Genomic DNA, 22,194 nt, shown 5'->3' with positions numbered 1-22,194 from the left:
TTATATGCAAACAATCAACTACACATGCATTCTATTATGCAATGCAACAATGAACAAACAATGAAAATAGAATATTGGTGTTGAGAAGAGAATAACTAACCCATGGAGATCGGTATCGACCTCCCCACACTTAAAGATTGCACCGTCCTCGGTGCATGCTAAGATGTGCAGGTGGACGAGCTGTTCCAACTGGCACTTTTCTCCAAGGTTTGTGCAGATGGACTTGTTTGTCACCCCATATAGAAGTTCTTTTCCTTTCCTTATTTGGTGGCCATCCTGAAAGAAGAGGAAAAAAGAAGAAAAAGTAACCCAGAAATAAAAATAAGAAAATAAAAAAAAGTCTGGGTAGGTTAATGCCAAATAATGAGGGTCTCAATTACATGGTAGCTACAACATGCAAATGAAAAAATAATAGAAGCACATGGCATACCAGTGGTGCAAAAGTTGCAACAAAGGGGAAAAGAGTGAAAAACAATATAAATTCATGTCAATGCAAAATTAATACAAATATCATAAAGGATTAGCATTGACTTAAAAAAAATAACCCAACAGCGTAAAACAAGTCACTGAGCACCAAAATAATACTAGAAAAGATACAACAGTTGAATAAGAGCATTTAACACCAATGGAAATAAGGAAAATAGAATGTGAGTGAAGAAGGATGAGAAGTTAAGGGATGAAGAAAGAGAAAGGAAGAAGGGAGGAAGAAAGAAATAAGAAGGGAAAGAAAAGATTTAGATATGGGGAAGAAAGGATAAGATAATTAGCTGCTCTGGATAAGCTGTGCGCCGCTTGTGATGCGGACGCGTTCGCGCGGATAGCGCTTCTATGAAATGACGCAAACGCATCATCCACGCGGTCGCGTGGATCGATTTGTGCCATTAGCACGAGGGCAGCCTCGCGGTCGCGCAACTCTCTGTTTGAAATTCATATTGCCAAATCTTTGGGTGACGCAATCGCGTGGATGGCCTAAATTTGAAAACGGCGCAGACGCGTGGGGCACGCGTACACGTGGGGCACGCGTACACGTGGGGCACGCGTATGCGTGGTAGGGCTTGTGCTTCTAGCACGAGTCCAGCCCAATTCTAGCTCAACTTTCGGCCATACACCCTTTTTACGTCAATTTTGAGGCACGTGTTCGCCTGGGTAACGCGGACGCGTGGGAGGCATTTTTCCCATATGACGCGGACGCGTCATCGACGCGGTCGCGTGGACCAATTTGTGCCAAAGGCACGCCTTGAGCCGCGCTTTCGCGTGACTCTCTGTTCATATTATTTTCTTCCCAACGCACATATGACGCGGACGCGTCATCGACGCGGTCACGTCGCGTGCGATTTTTTTTATGCAGTATGCAGAATGCAAAATGCAATGAATGTCATGTGAAAATTCCAGGTTCAAACAAAATTCAAACATAAAGTAGAATGGAGAAAGAACGATCATACCATGGTGGGTTGTCTCCCACCTAGCACTTTTAGTTAAAGTCCTTAAGTTGGACATTTGATGAGCTTCCTGTCATGGTGGCTTATGCTTGTATTGATCCAGGAATCTCCACCAATGTTTGGAATTTCAACAGCCTCCGGGGTCCCAAACGAGGCATGTAAAGCCCTTAGGTGAGTTCAAACAGGCTTCAAGGCTCCCGGGGTGTTGAATGTCAGAACAGACTCCAGGATTCCAAACTTTTCTTCTACACCCGTCTTTGTCTTGATCTACATCTTTCCAGCCGGGTGGTGAGTAGTCTGAATTTGCACTGCAGTGACCAAACAGCTTCCGAGATCCTTTCAATTGAGCTTGACACCAATCCTTGCACCTTAAATTGAAGTGTGAAGCCTCATTGAATCTTGTACACCAACTCTGAGTGCAAGTCATTTCCCTTTTACTCTCAAAGCCGCAAAGAGCTCTAAGCTGGCCATCTGTTTCAAGTAAACCATATTCAAGTGAAAAAGTAAAGATAAAAGCTAAGGATTTTAACCACTTGAGGTTTGTATTGGGTGGTAGTGGCCTTGGGATAGGTGTTTACAGTGGTTCTGCAAGCTCTACTCCCTTGTGGTCTTCAGTGAATTCCTCCACTTCTTGGCAATTTTCTTCTAATTCAACCATGTCTTGATTAAGGTCACCGATATCTTCTTCATCACTCGAGTCATAATTGGGAGGTTGAGAAAAGTCGACCTCTGCATCATCATCGTATTCACTTGGGGAAGATTCTCCTATCTCAAAGAATTTACTTACGGATGCAAGAGCATTACTATTGAGTGGTGACTATCATCGTCAAGAAAACTTGAGTCTTGGGTCATTCCGTCCAATTCCTCATAAGATACCTACCTTGGGGGTTGTGCACTATCCTCCTTAGCATTAATTGTAACGTCCTCGATGGAATTCTCCACAATTCTGGATTCCTGCGGAGGTTCAGCATCTCCTAAATCTTCAACCAACTCTTCTTCTTCTACAATGACAGTGTACTCTACTTGTTCCAGTACGAAGTTATGCTCTATGCTGTCCACTGGAGCTTCTCGTGTCTTCTTCACAATACATTCTTCATTAGATTCTCCACATGAAGCCATGGGAGTCTGTTGAGTGTCCGAACGTCTGGAAGATAATTGATTTATTGCTTGCTCCAGTTGATGAAGGGTTGCATTAAATTGGTTTACTGATTCTTCGAAGCGAACCTATGATTCTTGGCTTGATGCATATGGACATGGTGTGTAGGAGAGTGGTGGTTCTTGGGAGTAATTGGATTGGCGTTCGGGCGCATAAGGATCATATGGTGGCGAATGGTGAAAAGAAGCTTGTGAGTATGGTGGGTTGAGATTGTGTTGAAAGAATGGTCTCTGAGCATAGGGTGGGACTTGTTGGTAGCTACAAGGCGGTCCACCATATCTATCAGCTTGGTATGCATTGTAGAATGGTCTCTGTCCATGATATCTAGGAGGGTGTTGTTGCCTAAAGGGATGATCAGATCCTCTTGGCTCCATCCATCTTTGATTGCTTAGATCGTGATGCATAGTCCTGTTAAAGCTTCCATTCCTTGCAACAAAAGTAGAACTAAACTCAAAGCGAGAGGGGTGAGAATTCATAGTAGTTATCAGAAATAAAGGGGAAGAGAAAAAACAAATAAACAAGTAAAAGAAAAATATTTACAATAACCAATAATAAGGCACACGTTTGCAATTCCCCGACGACGGCGCCATTTTGACGTTAGGATTTTTGCTAGTAAAGAATTTTATAAAGATATAGTCGCGTTGTGAGCATAGATTCTAAACTAACAGAAAATCCCTTCGTACAAACGTTTTGGTTGTCACAAGTAACAAACCCCTTTAAAATTGATAACCGAGTATTTAAACATCGGGTCGTCTTCTCAAGGAATTGCAGGGAGGTATGATTTATTATTGGTTATGAGTCTTGTAAATTGGGGGTTTTGAAAGTGAGGAAGGAGTATGTTGAATGACAAGTAAAATAAATAAATAACTGTAAAGTAAAACACTTGGCAAGGTATGAAAACTGGAAGTCCTATCCCAGTTGTCCTTATCAATTGTGATGAGAATTGGATTTTTTTCCCACTTAGTTAACCTTTACTAAAGCAAAGGAAAGTCAAGTGGACTAATTAGTTTGATCCTCAAGTCCTAGTCAATCCATGTGGGAAGACTAGCTTTAGAGCGATCTAGATCAATTAGAATCTGCCAATTTCAACCACTGCTGAGTTTGACAACTCAATAGTTACCAATTAATCAACCAAAGCCAAAAGGGAATAAAATCTACTTGAATGAAAATAATTTGGATAGAGCCCAAGCATCAATAAAATAAATTAGAGAAAACAATCATAAGTCTGAAATACCTCAAATTATATTAAATAAGAAAATCCTAACATGAATGTCATTAAGCCAAATTGGCGACATAAATCAAACAAAAATAAAACTATCAGAGTAAATAAAAGTAGAAGAGAAACATAAATTATTAAACCTGATACGATGAAGTAATCCTAATGACTAAAGAAATCCTAATCCTAAAACCTAAGAGAGAGGAGAGAACCTCTCTCACTAAAAACTTCATCTAAAACCTAAAATTGTGAGTAATGATTGAATTATCAGATTCTGCTCCACTCCAAGCCTCTAATCTGTATTTTCTGGGCCGAGAACTGGGTCAAAAATAGCCCAGAAGTCACTCCCAATGCTTTCTGGTCCGTACAGGTTGCGGCAAAGTGACGTGGAGGCGTCATCCACGCGTTTGCGTGGAATGAGATTCGCAGATGCAATGCGTCCGTGTGAAGCGCGCGTTTGCATCGCCTATTTATACGGCCACTATGGCGAATTATATATCAAATCGAAGCCCCGTGCGTTAGCTTTCCAACGCAAGTAGAACCGCATAATTTGGACCTTTGTAGCTCAAGTTATGATAATTTTAGTGCAAGAGGGTCAGGCTGACAGCTTTGCAGTTCCTTCAACTTCTTGTATTCCTTCCACTTTTGCATGCTTCCTTTCCATCCTCTGAGCCATTCCTGCCCTGTAATATCTGAAAACACTTAACACACATATCAAGGCATCAAATGGTAATAAGAGAGGATTAAACATAGCAAAATTAAGACCAAAGAAGCATGTTTTCAATCATAGCACAAAATCAGGAAGGAAAATGTAAAACATGCTAATTCAATGCATAAGTGTGAGACTAGTGGATAAAATCCACTCAATTAAATACAAGATATACCACGAAATAGTGGTGCATCAGCGAATAAACCTTTTAAGTTTGGTGAGGTAAAGGCATTGCTTTTTGTTTTTCTATAACCATTTATGGCACCTAAGGCCGGAGAAACCTCTAGAAAGAGGAAAGGGAAGGCAAAAGCTTCTACCTCCGAGTCATGGGAGATGGAGAGATTCATCTCAAGGGTCCATAGCTCAGTAGTAGAGCATTTGACTGCACATCAAGAAAGCCCACTCATGGACCTCAACAAGAGTATGAGGAATTCTCTCATCAAGAAATCCCTGAGATACCTTAGGGGATACATTTTCCTCCATACAACTATTGGGAGCAACTAAGGATAGGAGCACCAAAATCACTAAGGATGAAGCAATAAAGGAAGGAAGAGACATAGAGGAGCTCAAAAGCACCATTGGTTCTTCAAGAGGAAGACGCCACCTTCACTAAGGTGGACTCATTCCTTAATCTCCTTGTCTATTTATTTTTTTGTTTTTGGTTTTTGAGCTTCATGTTTGTCTATGTTTGTGTCTTCATTACATGATCATTAGTGTCTAGTGTCTATGTCTTAAAGATATGAATAATTCCATGAATCATTCACCTCTCTTAAATGAAAAATGTGCTTAATTACAAAAGAACAAGAAGTACTTGGATTTCAAATTTTATCTTGAAATTAGTTTAATTATTTTGATGTGGTGGCAATACTTCTTGTTTTCTGAATGAATGCTTGAACAGTGCATATGTTTGATCTTGTTGTTTATGAATGTTAAAATTGTTGGCTCTTGAAAGAATGATGAACAAAGAGAAATGTTATTTGATAATCTGAAAAATCATGAAATTGATTCTTGAAGCAAGAAAAAGCAGTGAAAAAAAAAGTGGCAAAAAAAAGAGAAAGAAAAAGAAAAAGCAAGTAGAAAAAGCCAATAGCCCTTTAAACCAAAAGGCAAGGGTAAAAAGGATCCAAGGCTTTGAGCATTAATGGATAGGAGGGCCCAAGGAAATAAAATCCAGGCCTAAGCGGCTAAATCAAGCTGTCCCTAACCATGTGCTTGTGTCATAAAGGTCCAAGTGCAAAGCTTGAGACTAAGTGGTTAAAGTCGTGATCCAAAGCAAAAGAGTACGCTTAAGAACTCTGGACACCTCTAACTGGGGACTTTAACAAAGTTGAGTCACAATCTGAAAAGGTTCACCCAGTTATGTGTCTGTGGCATTTATGTATCCGGTGGTAATACTGGAAAACAAAGTGCTTAGAGTCACAGCCAAGACTCATAAAGTAACTGTGTTCAAGAATCAACAAACTTAACTAGGAGAATCAATAACACTATCTAAGATTTTGAGTTCCTATAGATGCCAATCATTCTGAATTTCAAAGGATAAAGTGAGATGACAAAACTATTCAGAAGCAAAAAGCTACAAGCCCCGCTCATCTAATTAGAACTAAGTTTCATTGATATTGTGAGATTCATTGTATATTCTCTTCTTTTTATCCTATTTTGTTCTCAGTTGCTTGGGGACAAGCAACAATTTAAGTTTGGTGTTGTGATGAGCGGATAATTTATACACTTTTTGGCATTGTTTTATATAGTTTTTAGTATGATTTAGTTAGTTTTTAGTATATTTTTATTAGTTTTTAAGCGAAATTTACATTTCTGGACTTTACTATGAGTTTGTGTGTTTTTTTGTGATTTTAGGTATTTTCTGGCTGAAATTGAGGGTCTTCAGCAAATATCTGATTCAGAGGCTGACAAAAGACTGCTGATGCTGTTGGATACTGACCTCCCTGCACTCGAAATTGAATTTCTGGAGCTATAGAAGCTCAAATGGCACGCTCTCAACTGCGTTGAAAAGTAGACATCCAGGGATTTCTAGAAATATATAATAGTCCATACTTTTCCTGAGTTTAGACGACGCAAACTGGCGTTTAACGCCAGCTTTCTGCCTTATTCTAGCGTTAAACGCCAGAAACAAGTTGCAAAGTAGAGTTAAACGCTAGAAATAAGTTACAAACTAACGTTTAACTCCAAGGAAGACCTCTACACGTGAAAGGTTCAATGCTCAGCCCAAACACACACCAAGTGGGCCCAGAAGTGGATTTCTGCATCATTTACTCATTTCTGTACCCCTAGTAACTAGTCTAGTATAAATAGGACTTTTTACTATTGTATTTTCATCTTGGTATCTATCTTTGATCAGTTTATGCAATCTTAGACATTGGGGGCTGGCCTCACGGCCATGCCTGGACCTTTATCACTTATGTATTTTCAACGGTGGAGTTTCTACACACCATAGATTAAAGGTGTGGAGCTCTGCTGTTCCTCGAGTATTAATGCAATTACTACTATTTTCTATTCAATTCATGCTTATTCTTGTTCTAAGATATTCATTCGCACTTCAACCTGATGAATGTGATTATCCGTGACACTCATCACCATTCTCACTTATGAACGCGTTCCTGACAAACACTTCCGTTCTACCTGCGAAAGCTAGAGTGTGTATCTCTTGGATTCCTGGTCCACGACGCATGGTTGCCTCTCCTGACAACAGAGCCTTCCATTTCATGAGATCAAAGTCTTCGTGGTATAAGCTAGAATCCATTGGCAGCATTCTTGAGATCCGAAAAGTCTAAACCTTGTCTGTGGTATTCCGAGTAGGATCTGGGCTGGGATGACTGTGACGAGCTTCAAACTCATGACTGTAGGGCATGGTGACAGACGCAAAAGGATAGTAAATCCTATTCCTACACGATCGAGAACCAACAGCTGATTAGCCATGCGGAAAACCGTAGAGGACCTTTTTTACTGAGAGGATGGGAAGTAGCCATTGACAACGGTGACGCCCTACATACAGCTTGCCATAGAAAGGAGTACGAAGGATTGGATGAAGGCAGTAGGAAAGCAGAGATTCAAGAGGGATAAAGCATCTCCATACACTTATCTGAAATTCCCACCAATGATTTACATAAGTATCTCTATCTTTATTTTCTGTTTATTTATATTTTAATCATTAAAACTCCATAACCATTTGAATCCGCCTGACTGAAATTTACAAGGTGACCATATCTTGCTTCAAGCCGACAATCTCTGTGGGATCGACCCTTACTCACGTAAGGTTTATTACTTGGACGACCCAGTGCACTTGCTGGTTAGTTGTGCAAAGTTGTGAAAAAGAAGTGAGATTACAATTGTGCGTACCAAGTTGTTGGCGCCATTGTGTATCATAATTTTGTGCACCAGTAGGACATGTGGTAACTTGTGGATGCAATAAAATGAGAATCAATGATGAATGATGAGTAATGATGATTGTATGAGTTGCTGAGTATGATGGTGGAAGTGTTGTGTATAGTATGAGTCGGATGGCTGTGATAAGAATTGAATTATGGCTGAGTATGTATATGTATATGATTAATGATTAAATGTGGTAAATGAATAATGATGGAAAATGTTGAATGTGATGTGTGACCTCGAGTAGTAGGCAGTGGCGATGTCCACTTGCTTCGGGTATGAGATGGTGAAGGAGGATTATGTTAAATGAGTTTAATTATGGAGATGAAATGAACGTGTGTTTGGGATGCCTAGGTAGTAGCAAGGGTTGTGGTTTGTCCCACTTGCTCCGGGTCACATATTGTGACGCCTGGGTAGTAGCGGTAGTAGTGGTGATTCCAATCGCTCCAGGTTGAGCTTTTAAACACCTACCTGGGTAGATGCAGTGGTATTGATCCACTTGCTCCGGGATGTAGTGAGATATACCTGCCTGGGTAGATGCAGTGCCATTGATTCCACTTGCTCTGGGTTTGGTTTGCAACTCCTGTGGTAGATGCAGTGGTTAGCCCCTACTTGCTCCCAGTCGAGGTTGATTTGAGATTTGTGAAATTATTTGAGTTTTGGATTTCCTTGGGTAGATGTAGTGGGTCAGCTCCACTTGCTCCAAGTTGAGATCCGAGATTCTGTTGACCCTATGTCGTAAGTGTTGCCGGACACTATGAAAGTTTCGGATAAGCTCACCCCCGTGGATAAACACCAGTGTGGGTGTTGTGTGATTATGATTATGATTGTGAATAACTCGAGTTGGGGATGCACGACAGAGGGACAGTCCAATGGTTAGCTACCAAGACTTGTCGGGTTGGCTTTATAACCAACAGATGAGACTCATCAGCCATAGGGCAGGCATACATCATTTGTGTATGTTTGAATTATTTGGGTTTGCCTGTTTGTTTTGGATTGCTATATCATATATGCTATATTACCTGATTGTGTGCTACTTGTTCTACTTGTACCTTATTGTGTATTACTTGCCTGTATTGCTTGTGTTTGTACAATTGAGAGGTCCCTCATACTGGTGTCGGTTGACGCTGAGGGCTGTTCTTGATGATATGAGTTGATGATGTAATTGAATAATGATGACGGTTATTGAATGACATAAATGAGCTCCCTAGATAAACGTAGTGAAGGGATTTCAGTTGCTACAAGTAGATAATATGATTATTTAAGCTCCCTGGGTAGATGCAGTAAAGTGATTTCACTTGCTCCAGGTGAGGATATAAGATAATGATATATAGTTGTTGAGACAGAATAGCTGGGGGTGGTTTCGTTTATAATTCTGATTGTGAATTGTCGAAGAGTTAGAAAGTTGGGAAGCCTGAGGAACACGAATCAAATTAGCATTCCCTTGTGACAGTTGCCTATTTATGGATTAGCGAGAACATAGGATGAATAATTGGTGAAAGGAAGTTTAGGACGCTTAGTGAGTTTTTATTACGATGCATTGTATTTATTTGGCACTTTTACCGTACTGGGAACCCATGGGTCAGGGGTTCTCATTTCGTATATATCTCTTGTTTTTCAGATACAGGTCCAGGTGCTCAGAAGTGAGCTGTGGTTCATCTGAGAGATGGCGAAGATCTTTATATTCCTTACTTTATTTTTTGCTTAGAATATGTCCACCTTTATTTTGAAAAGCTTATATTATGTATTGAACTCTTTTGAGCTTGCCTATAGAAGGTTTCATATTCTATTTGGGAGAGATTAGGAGGTACCGTTGTCATCTTCTTTTATATTGTATCCTAGTCGGCCTAAACTTCGCGAGTCGCGACTAGTGGCTATTTACTTATGTTATATATCTATATATTGTCCTTCTCTTATTCTTTTTAATGCCTTTTTCTGTATATCACTTTTGACTTCACGCTTTATCTTTTAGTTGTCGATGCATGAGTGATACGACTTCGCGATTTTATTTTCACTCTTTTCAGGCTTCTCAATTAATACTCCTTTCAATTATACTTATATATTGTGTATTATAATCCCCCTTAAGAGTCGTACCACCTTATTATCATTGACTTATGACTCGCTTGGTAGAAAATGATATATCAAATGTCAAATATTATTTCCAACTTAAATTTATATCTATTTGAGATATTAACCTAAATTTAATTTTTGATACCTAAAATTTTTTATAGAATTAATAGTTACTTATACATTAAATATGCAAAAGCAAACAACAATTTAGTTTTACAAATATCAATTTTCTTTGGCAAGAAATAAGTGAAATAACTAAAGTCATATCCCTAGAATAACAAACAATTTTTGCTCTTGTAATAAATTAGTATAAATCAAATGAAATAACATTGCTTATTATCAAATCTTTACTAATAATATTAAAATTTAATTGAGTTGTAAATAACCTCATCTCTTTTGTAATTAGAATTTTTTTTCATTGCAAAATAGAATTTTTTTTAGATTTTTTCATTGCAAAATAAACTTGTTTTCATACAAAATAAATATAAATTTAATAAATACAAATTTTTAATGATGATACAAATAGAAAAACACACTAGGGAGTACAAAGCGCTTTCTTTATAATAAGAAGCAATTATTTCCATGCAATAACACAATCTGAATACATTAGATGACAAGTAACTACTAGTGGACTCATAAGGATTCAATATCCTAATTTATGGATAGTTTCATTCTTTCTTGAGCTTCTTAGTGATGGTGACAATATACTTGCCTTGGTGGAATGCTTGCTCCAACTCAAGTTTAGTTGGTTGTCTTGATCCATCACCACCAGCATAAGTTCGGGCACCGTATTGACTGCCACCCTTCACTTCATTCATCTCAAACATGCCGCCGCCGAATGTATATCCGATTGAGGCAATCTATCTCTGCTTCCAATTCAGTAGAGAATTAATTATGACCAATGAGGCAACAAAAAATTTCATATGGGTAGAAATATAACTAGGAACATGTAAATTATAAAGGTTAGCATTATTACCTCATACAAGTGATTCTTGCTCTATGACCACTAAACAAAAGGTTAGCATCTTCTGATCCCGCATCATCCCTATCTAAATCTATCATTTCCACGGTTGAACCCTGGTAAACAACAATAAGTGAAGTGAATGTCGAGATTAATAACAGTCAACGAATGTTTAACAAATCAAATTTTCTCATAACTTCAAAATATATTTCCAAAGAATAGCTACAACAATATTAACCTAAAATTAAACAGGGTAAAGACAGAAAAAATGTCATAATTTCAATCTTATGAGTAGTTATTCACTGATGGAGGAGTAGCATCCTTCTGAAAAACTGCAGTTAGGTGAAATTCTTATCAACACCACCTTGGAGAACCCATCAAAACTTACGTCTTGCAAAAAAAAAGGCACTTATCAAGAATCATGAGATTCTTAGTCCATCAAAATTATTTGCTACTTCCCACTTTCTGAGCAGAGGATGTCTACCTTACTATATCCGATTTACACTCAGACAACAAATAAGGCAATTATTAGAAAAAAAGAACCAAAAAGGAGTTGTTACCACTACAGTTACTTTTGATTAAATTTCAAGTATCTGCCAGCAACAATTTTCAAGATGAAACTAAGATGAGTGCTTACCACTGTAGTTACTTTTGATTCAAGAAAGATCAATGACCATGATTTAAGCTCAGTTTCTTCTATCGGAGGTGCTGGTGGATTCCAAAGTATGAAATAAGGAAGAAGCGCATATGCACCGCCAAAACATGAAAGTAAAAGGAAGGGCCAAACAGGAACTTTGCTTTTTGAGCTGTAGAACATCATAGTCAACATTGCAAGGGCATGCAAAGTAATAACAGAGTTAACATTGCAATTAGAGTGCAATTAACATTAGTAAACCATGTTAATTTTTTAGGAAATATCAGATTCAGAGTGAAATACCTCCTTTCTGTAGGAAGTAGCGGCAAGCTATAGGCCAAAGGCCACAAACCCATTATGTACCACAATGACACAAGCACTTCATTCATTCTGAAACCATCATCTCCTTTCAAATTCAGAAGCTTTTGCAGGAAATACATGTCCCTTGACTAATACAGGGAGCGGGGGAAGAATTAATCCAAAAATTTAATACAAAATAAAAAGATATGAAAATGTATGACATTAGGGAATAATAATTTAATTTCCATGTATTACTTCCAATCAGATCTTACAGATAAATTAAAAAAGGAAAAAAGAAAAACAGTTCATTTTCACACCAAATATCTCAAAAAGAAGTTACTTTTAACTATATAAAACACCTAATTAGATGTCAGTTTAAAAAATAATTTTACACAAAATTTACAGAATCAAGCTCTTTAACAGAAACCTTGCTAACCCAGCCCGACCTAGCTTAAGTCCCATGAAGAGGGTTGATCCCTTAGCAAATGTTTTTCTGTTCCCTAGATTCATTGATTAAGGAACCAAGATCTTTATCACCTTGCCAATCCCACATTAGTATTATCTTATTCTATCAAATCCAATCTTTTACCCAAACCATTCAAGTAGCAAGCATGAACACAACTACTTTTACAAATGTAGCAAAACATGACTGAATATCTGATTGTAGTTTCTACATATTAGCAAAGTAAAGGATCCCTGTAGCTGTTAATGCAAATATATAAAAATGTTTCGTACCAGACTAAGAGCTGTGGTCCCAAGAAGCAGCAAATATAGTTTACCCTAAAATTAATAAAATATCAAAATCCTTATTGGCTGGCAATAATTAAGTACCAATCTATATCACTATTTCTGCCTTTCTGGGTTCAATGGATAAAGCAAAATCACTGTATAATAAGAACATCAAGGATGGTTTTTTATTAGAAACCGTTAAACTATCAAAGACTGGATTCATCAGTATAGTCACAACCATTTTAGCACAAACCTCAACTAGATGAAGATTAGAAGCACGACTGAGAAGAGAAAATGAATAAATCAACATGGTTCCAGAGAAAATGAACATGAGTTTCAGATGCTACCAGAATGTCAATATAGGTCCAGAGAAAATCAACATGAATCAGAAGCAAAATGAAAAAATGAAAGAGAAAGTCACCTTTTCTTCTTCTTTGGAGGCAGAGATCAAAATCCAGAAGCAGGGGAAACATTGAAGCTTCTTGCTGTTGTTCAAAAGCTGCTACTGTTGTTCAAAAGCTGCTGTTGCTGCATCATCTTTTAGATTCTAAGAAAAGAAGATAACTATAACTTCACATCGAATATCAGAGTACACCATATATATATATATATATATATATATATATATATATATAGTAATCTAACTATGGAAAGAAATGCATGCTTTCTTAAAAAATTACCTGAATTTCCACACAAAGGGTTGTGATTTTCCTCATCTCTCCCATCTTGTGTTTGTTTTTCAGCCTTGAGAGCAGCCTGTGACAATAAATAAATAAAAAAATTGAGTATTCCACAAAATTCTGTCTCTCAATATAATTGAGTATTCCACAAAGGGCTGTGATTTACTCAGTTCATATTTCTGCCACATATAATATGATTAATATCCATTCTTCTGGCATACCTCTATTAATTAATTAACAGTACTTTCTATGCACTGACATTAAGTACTTATAATTCTGAGCAATAAAACTAAAGTGAAGACAGCAACCAATACCTGCTACCATTATATGGCACCATTAATTTGCATGCTTGATAATCTCCACCCATGAAAAGGACAGACCTACCAGGGAGGAAAGACTATTTCTTCCTGATTTGCATATAGAACAAAGCCCACAATATGCCACAAATTTATTACTTTGACATTTCTTGTATTCTCAATCCACTGAAGAATTTTCTTGTAAGGAGATAATATTCGACTGCGATCCCTCTCATCCAAAACCTGTGCTAATTTAGAGTTCAATTAGAGAATTAGATATCTTATAGGTTCATGCTAAAAGATATCACACATTACCAACCACCATTGTGGTTTAACCAAAGATTTCAAGATGACAAGTCAATTGATAGCATCGTTTACAATAAGAAATTTTAAGCTCACAAATTAGGAATATAGCTACCATACTCACAAGAGCTATTTATCAGGTAATGAACCATTAATGAAAATAATAATGATCAATTCATATCTAGTTACCTCAAGTTGCATAAGTTCACAAATCATGCTGAGATCAGCCACCGATGGTTGGGTGCTATCACACAAAAAGCTTTCATTATCTCCATTGAGCCAAAAATCCTCCAGTGCTTTCAGAGAAGATAATAAAACTTTTTCTCCTTCAGTAGCTGCTTTTGGATTTAGTTGACGGCCAAGGGCATGTGCTAGTGTAGTATGTATTACATAATTCACTGCAAAGTCATACAACAAATGATGGATAATAACCACATTCCTGGATTTTCTTCTAGTAATTAATCGCTAAGTAGCATACAAGTCTATAGAAAAAAATCAACTGCTCATGGCTAGTCACATTACTTAAAGGAATTCAAAATGGAAATTAGAATGTATCTACCTGCTCCATTTCATAAATTAGAATGATGTCAATCCATTACTGAGTTAATTTTGGCTCTTCTAGACAGCTCAGTTGGATACCTGATGAATCAAAATGGAAGATGTTATAATTTATTAAGTTATTTATTCTAATCTCTGTCATCCTAATTTATCATTTCAATGAACATACAGAAATGAGGGAAATGAACCCAAAATCGTGTTTTACTAATGGACAATGTAACGGTTCAATTCTGAAATCTACGAGTTCCCAAGTAATGAGTACTCTATATAGATTGGAACAATAGCAATTCATCAGGTCACAAGAAGTAGATGAGATGGTTCTACTAACCAGTGGTCAACAATTCCAGTAAAAGCAGAAGCAAGATATACTAGGATTGCATGGCTGCCAAAAGAAAACAAGATTAATTCCACCACTTACATAAGAATTATAAAAAAACACAAATTCACGTATTTATAAAGTGAATTACACAAATTAGACTAACAAAACCAAAAAGTGAATAGAATGGAGGATACTTAAATAAAATACATATCATGTTTCAGATTTAAATTAGGATATCCCAACATGTTTCCTTTATTTTGATAACCAAGATGTACATAAATAACCTTGACAACCCAATGATAACCAACAGGTGCAATGGAGCACCGCCATAAGCATTAAAATAAGAAAGGAGGGTTAAAAAGTATGGTTCCTTATCAAGAATTACCTGTCGGAGAGCTTCAAGTTTCCATGAACAATAGCCAGAACTTTTTGTAGAGGGTTTACTTCTGCAAAGGCATCAAACAGTGGATGTAAGTAGCAGAGCGGACATCACCAACTATTGCAACCAAATCGTACAAGAAATATAAGACGTGTTAGATAGAAATTTGTTGAATCAGCAGAGCAGAGATAATAGACACCAACAAATAGAGATAGATAGATAGATAAATAGATAACTATTGCAAGAACTCATCGGAACAACCTCTCTCTCACACTCCTGCACAAAAACTCGAGTTATAAAAAGCAGCAAAAGAACAATAAAAAGACAAGGAGGTTTTAATTGAGTAAACGGTTCTTATAGCATACCTCGTAAACTGATATTCTTGCAACATGTGGCCCATTCTATTCCAAAAGAAGTTTTTTCTTGGAAAGAGAATATCAGTCTTAGAGAAGAAACACTGCCCTATAGTAAAAGAAATTGAGTAAACTAATATCACAGCAAATGAAACTCAAGTTTCTATAGTAAAAGGAATGATGAATGAAAACACAAAAATCAGCACTGAATATCAGTAGCAACAAAGCATAGAATTCAGGATTAGTTGAAGAACCTGGCATGTTTGAGACAAAGCCACCTCTGTTCTCAATGCTGTCCCGCTTAGTATTAGGTTCATAGTCAGTAGTCATCTGTACAGCCTCCCCTCCCCTTGACAGAACTTGCAACATAAAAATAATTAATTATGAGTGAAATAGCAAGAATAAAGATACATATTACTACTTATGTACACATAAAAGAAAAGCACATCAGTGAAGAAAACAGAGACTGAATCTGAATTCAAAAATGGAGACTCAATTGAAGATACTAGTATAATTACTACGAGCAGAAGCTAGTCACTAATGCCTAAACACCACAAAAGAAGAAAAATCAAAGCCAGATTGAGGCCTAATCAATTTTCAAAAAAATTAAACAATAAGCCATTATGGCTCCAAAGAAAGAAAACAACACCTATTTCAAAAGCAGTTAAGTCATTAGATCAAACATCTCGTCTGCACAAACACAACATTGAGCACATATATCTACCTAATTATCCACTGAGACTAATTAACAAACATTTGATGTGCATGTTAGGTCAAACCAATAAATAAGCAAACCATCGAATACTTGGTGTGCACAGCAAAATTCACAGAGGGGAGGGAAGAAGAAAAAGAAAAACTCACGAGTGTTTCTCTGAATTCCGTTTTGTTCAGCAATCCAGATTAACAATCTAAATATTTCTCAGCTATTCAGAATCAAAACCTAATCTAATCCTATTTTAACAACCTAAAAATCCACTAATCAGAAAACAAATCTAACTAAACTAATTACTAAAATCAAACTAACTAAATGAAATTAATTGAACTCAACAGAAATTAAAAGAATTTTGAAACCAAAACCTGGAAGCAGAGACAATCAAACTAACTAAACAAAATTAATTGAACTCTCTACGGTTCGAACAGGGGGAAAGAGAGAGGTGGAACCGCAGCTGACGGTGGAACCGATTTTGGTCACCACGGAGCTAGGGCTTGCGCAAAGGTAGCCGCGGCATTGACTAGAGGAGATGTTGGCTGTAGCGCTGAGAAGATATGCGAGTCAGAATGAGAGAGGCACGACGGGGGTGGAGCTTGAGCTTGCTTTATTCTGCGAACGAGAAAGAACGAGAGAGACAGGAGCTATGTTCTACTGGTTTAGTGTTTAAAAAAGAGAAGAAGAAGAAGGTAGCTGCGGCGGTTAGGATAGCCGGCGGTGGCGCTGTGGGTGAGGAAAGGAGAAGAAGAAGCTCGTCGACGGAGAGAGGAATGCTAGGTTGAGCTCGTTTGATTTGGTGCTGTGAATGAATAGAACTTGGGCACAATCGATCATAAAACGCAGAATATAACATTTTCGACGAAAATTTTAAATTACAGACGGATTTTCCGTCTGTAATAATTTAATAAAACGCAGCGTTTTGTCCATTTAATTATAGACGGCTTTTCTGTCTGTAACCATTTCCTACGAAAAAAATTAATTTTTTCGACAGAATTATCGACGGATTCTCTTTTTCGTTTGTAATTTATGCTAATTCATTTTTTTTGTTTCTTGACAAAAAATTTCTTGAAATTTCGTCTGTATTTCCATAGGATAAAATCCATTGGAAATATCCGTCTGTAATAACTAGTTTTTTAGTAGTGAAATAGCAATAGTTACTAATATAGTGTTAAATAGCAATACTTATTATTATTTGTTAAATTAGTATTTGTTTAGTGTTAAAATTTATAAGTTCATCGTATACTAATAAGTATTTTAATATTTGTTAAATTATTATTTAATTATTATTTGATAATTAAATTATAAAGTTTGATTTGATCAAATAAATCATCTAAATAGAATTTGAATTTATTTTAAAGATTACTTGAAAGTTGAAACATGCAAATTCTTTAACTTATATATCAATATTTTACCATAAAATAACTTCAAGTCTTTTCTAATTTATTTTTTTCATAACAATTAAGCAATCAAAACTCAATAATAAAATTTTACTTTATTTTATTAAATATTTTTTTTTGATTATCTATCTTTGAACAAATCATAAACATGTGATATTGAAAACTAAAATTTATTAGATATAACTAAATATCATTTTTTATTTTAAAATTTTAATTTGAAGAATTTTTTTATGAAATTACATGTTTTAATACTTAAGAGGCCAAAATAGGTTTAAACTAATATATTCAAGGGTTATCAAATTTATACATATTTATGTGAATTTATGAAATTTACACAAATTCATCCTAGTTTATTTAAATATAAATTATTAATTATTAAATTTATTTTATTAATCTAAATTCGTAAACTTGTAAAAATTTAAAAGTTAACTCAAAAATTTAAGAACTTTATTTTCTACAAAATAAAATCTGTGAAAGCAAATTATGAATATATCAAATCAAAATTTACAAGAAAAAAATTATAAATTTGGCTTCAAAAGATAAAAGATTAACAAAATTATATATGAAAAGAATATTATTTAATTGTTAATATTAAATACACGTACGCTTTAATTAAGATATACTCTTAATTTGTAGTGAAAAAAGTTATATGCTAAAAACAAAAATAAAAAAAGACATATAATACAAGATATATATTAAAAATAGTTTAAATTTGTAAAAAAGTCTAAATAATTAATAAAAATTGTAAAAAAGGTTGATATTTACGAGGTAAAAAGAATAACTCAATTATTTCAATCTTAAAGTATAAAAGACAATAAATTTAAACGATTTAATGTAATGTTTGAGAAATAACTTAGATAAAAATAAAAAATAAAAAATACATTAAACGTAAAAATACAATTTTTTTAGTATAGGATCTAAAATATATTTTTTTCTTTTGATTTTTTTTCTCTTTGGTTCAGTTTGTGTATATTTTACTTATATAGAAGTAAAATACTTAAGTAAAATATTTACATATTTTTTGTATATAAAATTACAAAATATGACTAAAACTTTTAATATATATTTTGTTATTTTGTTAGTGAAATATGAAAATGATATATAAAATACTAAATTTTAAGATTTTACACAAATTAAAAAAATTTGAGAGAAATGAAAAAATGACCAAAGTTAAATATTCTAGCATTATTTTTCATCGATTTTTTTAATGAACTTTTAATTCTACAAAATTAATGATAACATATGTATTTAAGAGTTAATTTTAAAAAATAAAAAATAAAAAATAAAATTTCACTGTAAAAAATTGTTTGAAAAAAATGGCTTGACATAATTCATATAAGTCATGGACAGATTTACTCATTATATATTTTAATGAAATAGTCTAAGTGGGATAAATTAAATATTTTCGTCCATTCCAAATTGAAAAGAAGAAAAATCTATTGCAGATTTTTTTAGATTTTTCGTGATTGATATGCACAATATTTTTATTCACCAAATCTTGACCACATGTATTATTTAATATATATCTCAATGGTGGTAGAAATTAAAATATTATATTCCAACTAAGTACTGTGACACACGTGAACATCATCCTACAGTGTAATGATAATTCGATGTCTTTTTTTATTATGGTTGTTATTTTTTCATTTAATTAATAAATCTAGTTGGCAAATTTTAAAATTTAGTCGTATAACATAAATAGAAAAGTTTAATTAGTGTTAAAATTTAGTAGAACATAATTTAAGGATCAAATTTGTATATTTAAAAAAATTAAAACTATAAATCTAACATTTAGATTTGTAAAGCCTTAAATCTAATTATCCAACTCTATTTTATAATAAAACAAATCAAATCCTAATAACATTAAAAAATATTATTATTAGTCCAATTTTAAAATTAAAAAGCATAAACTCATCGTGTTTTTCTTAAAATATTTGCAAATAAATATTTTCTATCTTAGACTATATATAATATTTAATAACAAAATATTTTAATAAATAAAAATAAAAAATATTTTGTTTTTAAATTTACATAAAAAATACTGTAATATAATTAGATTTTTTTTAATAATTCTGAACACTTTCTTAATCTAAAAGTATTTTCATAAACTAAAAGTTTAATTTCAAAATATATTCTTCTCCTATATATATATATATTTAAAATACTCAAAAAGAATACATTAATCACAAAAAGGAAAAATTATGTAGGTTCAAAATTATGAAAGTAATTTTGATATCAATATAAAAAATGATTTATATACTAGTATTATTATTGTTGTTGTTTAATTATAGAATTAATTTGTATTTTTTGGTGTGCCGGAATATTTGGTCACCTGTCAAACTCATTTCTTGGAAGAAAAGGGTCACTAATGGTGGTTTGTGCCTTAAATGTCATCTTTGGTTGCCTCACAGCATTCTTCTCAAACTATTGGATCTACGTCATTCTCCACTTCTTCACCGGCTTTAGTACCGGTGGCGTTGGCCTATGTGCATTTGTCCTTGCCACCGAGCCCATCGGCCCCGCAAAACGTGGCATCGCCGGAATGTCCACCTTCTATTTCTTCTCCATCGGCATTGCCATCCTCTCCACCGTTGCCTATTTCTTCCAAACATGGCGCTAGCTTTACATTGCATCCTCCATCTCCTCCATTCTCTTCTTGATCCTCGTCGTCCCTTTCCTCTCAGCGTCTCGAAGATGGTATCTTGTTCGAGGGAGAGTAACCGAAGCCATGAAAATCATGTCCACCATTGCTTCCACCAATGGAAAACACGTCCCTAGTGGTGTTCCTCTTGCACTCGATGAAGAAGTCGAAATAGAAAAAGAAGCAAAAATAGAAGCACTAACCTTGACCTATAAGAACAAGTCTTTGGAAAATAAAGATGTAGTTGGTGGTTCTATCATTGACGTGCTTCGATCGCCAGTCACTAGAATAAGGTTGATTCTAATGGTGGCAATTAACTTCCTTTGCGCTATTGTGTACTATGGTCTGAGTTTGAACTTGGTGAATCTTGATACTAATCTTTACATGAACGTGGTGCTGAACGCGGTGGCGGAGATGTCGGCATATGGGATAATGGCGCTTGTTGGACAAGTTTGGGAGGAAGCCGTTGTCAATAGGAACAATGTGGTTCAGTGGTTTGTTTTATTTATTAGGTAGTTTAATGGGAAATGTTGGAGTGTGGAAGTTAGTTAGAATGGTGTGTGGTATTTTGAGGATATTTGAGATGGCGGGAACCTACAACTCATTGTTTATTTACACAGACAAGTTGTTCCCACGGTGGTGAGGAACGCCGCACTAGGGTGCACGACGCAAGCGGGGCAAATGGGTGCGATATTGTCGCAAGTGGTGGTGGTTTTGGGAAGGCTGCCATTCGTGGTGTTTGCTGTGTGTGGGATTATGGGTGGCATGTTTGCATTTTATTTGCCGAAAACTTTGAATCAACCACTATATGATACATTCTTTGGGTTGGAAGCTGGGCTTGTTTGATGTTTTTATATTATTGGTCCACTAAGATTAACTTTTTACTATCATCTTCAAGCAAGACTTTAATCTTATGGTGATCATGTATGTCTTGCAACAACTTTGGATGGAATTCTTGAATATTGTGTGTATGAATGAGTGTAGTGTGGGTAAGTTTGTAATGGTTAAAAACTTATTTAGGCCAAGTAATGGATGAAACCCTTAAATATTGTGTGTGTGAGTATGGTGGGACTGAATTTGTAATGTCTATAACTGGGGACTATCCAATTCATTTAAAAAAAAAAGAAAAAAATATGGTTATCTCTATTAATATTGTTTCTAGTAGTCAAATTTTGGTAAAGTTCAAGGTTACCGAGCAATTCTAAATTTCTAATTTACATATTAGTACTTGTAAGAGAGAAAATGATGTGTTTCAACTTTCATTTAATCTTACCTTGCATTCCAAATCACATTCTTCATTTCATCCTAATTTGTTCTAAATGCGTGCCTAGTTCATTTTCTGCTAACATGTTTTTGATCCACAATTTTCATAATTTCAACTCAAACCTACATAAAATCCTCTCTCTCAATTCTCATCAACTAAACAAACAACACTTCAAATGCTCAAACCATTTTTTCTAACAACTAAAATGGCAAGGTCACATTCTTACTCTCCTTAATTTTCCTATAAATTAAAAATTAACAGCAACAGTATAGCACATTGACAGCAACCAAAACAATAATAAACACCAAGTTGCAGAATGTCGGAGAGAAGACAAAAACCAAGTTGTCACGGCGAAGTAGTGACTGGCGAGGGGGGAGGCAGTAGCGACGGCGAGCCACACTAGACGAAGACGCGATGACGACGCAGGGCAGGCGAGCCAATAACAAAGGCGACGACGCAACAACACACAGAAGAGCCTGCGATTGTGAGTGTGAGAGAGAGAGAGTGCCTCTTGCCCTCTTCACCTCTTCGAACCTAAGGGACAAGGAGGCTGGGATTCACTTCTTCGAGGGTTAGGTTAGTTAGGTTTTTTTAAAAAACATTGAACCGGTCGAGTTATAAAAACATCGGTTCTCTAGTTTACAGTAAAACCGGCCAATTTAAACCTGTTCATATCGATTCTTTGTTTTCTGTGGTC

General features: G+C 35.3%; 1 protein-coding gene and 1 pseudogene across 1 annotated transcript; one reads left to right on the top strand and one right to left on the bottom strand.

The window, feature by feature from the left end:
- Positions 1-10,446: 10,446 nt before the first annotated feature.
- On the bottom strand, positions 10,447-17,010 carry LOC130955153 (glutathione S-transferase T1-like). Its single transcript, XM_057881959.1, is given in 14 exon segments — positions 10,447-10,840; positions 10,951-11,051; positions 11,573-11,741; positions 11,873-12,018; positions 13,020-13,145; positions 13,279-13,354; positions 13,593-13,817; positions 14,067-14,275; positions 14,437-14,516; positions 14,764-14,817; positions 15,140-15,200; positions 15,499-15,595; positions 15,741-15,845; positions 16,648-17,010. Coding segments are annotated over 7 exon segments (723 nt in total). The 5' UTR covers positions 15,804-15,845; positions 16,648-17,010; the 3' UTR covers positions 10,447-10,840; positions 10,951-11,051; positions 11,573-11,741; positions 11,873-12,018; positions 13,020-13,145; positions 13,279-13,354; positions 13,593-13,658.
- LOC130956981 (organic cation/carnitine transporter 4-like) lies at positions 16,765-21,309 on the top strand (annotated as a pseudogene).
- Positions 21,310-22,194: the final 885 nt, after the last annotated feature.

This window comes from Arachis stenosperma, chromosome 10 (genome assembly GCF_014773155.1).
Source record: "Arachis stenosperma cultivar V10309 chromosome 10, arast.V10309.gnm1.PFL2, whole genome shotgun sequence".
Taxonomy (NCBI): domain Eukaryota; kingdom Viridiplantae; phylum Streptophyta; class Magnoliopsida; order Fabales; family Fabaceae; genus Arachis; species Arachis stenosperma.
Note: the sequence above shows the minus strand (reverse complement) of the source record. Positions and strands in the feature narration are given on the sequence as shown.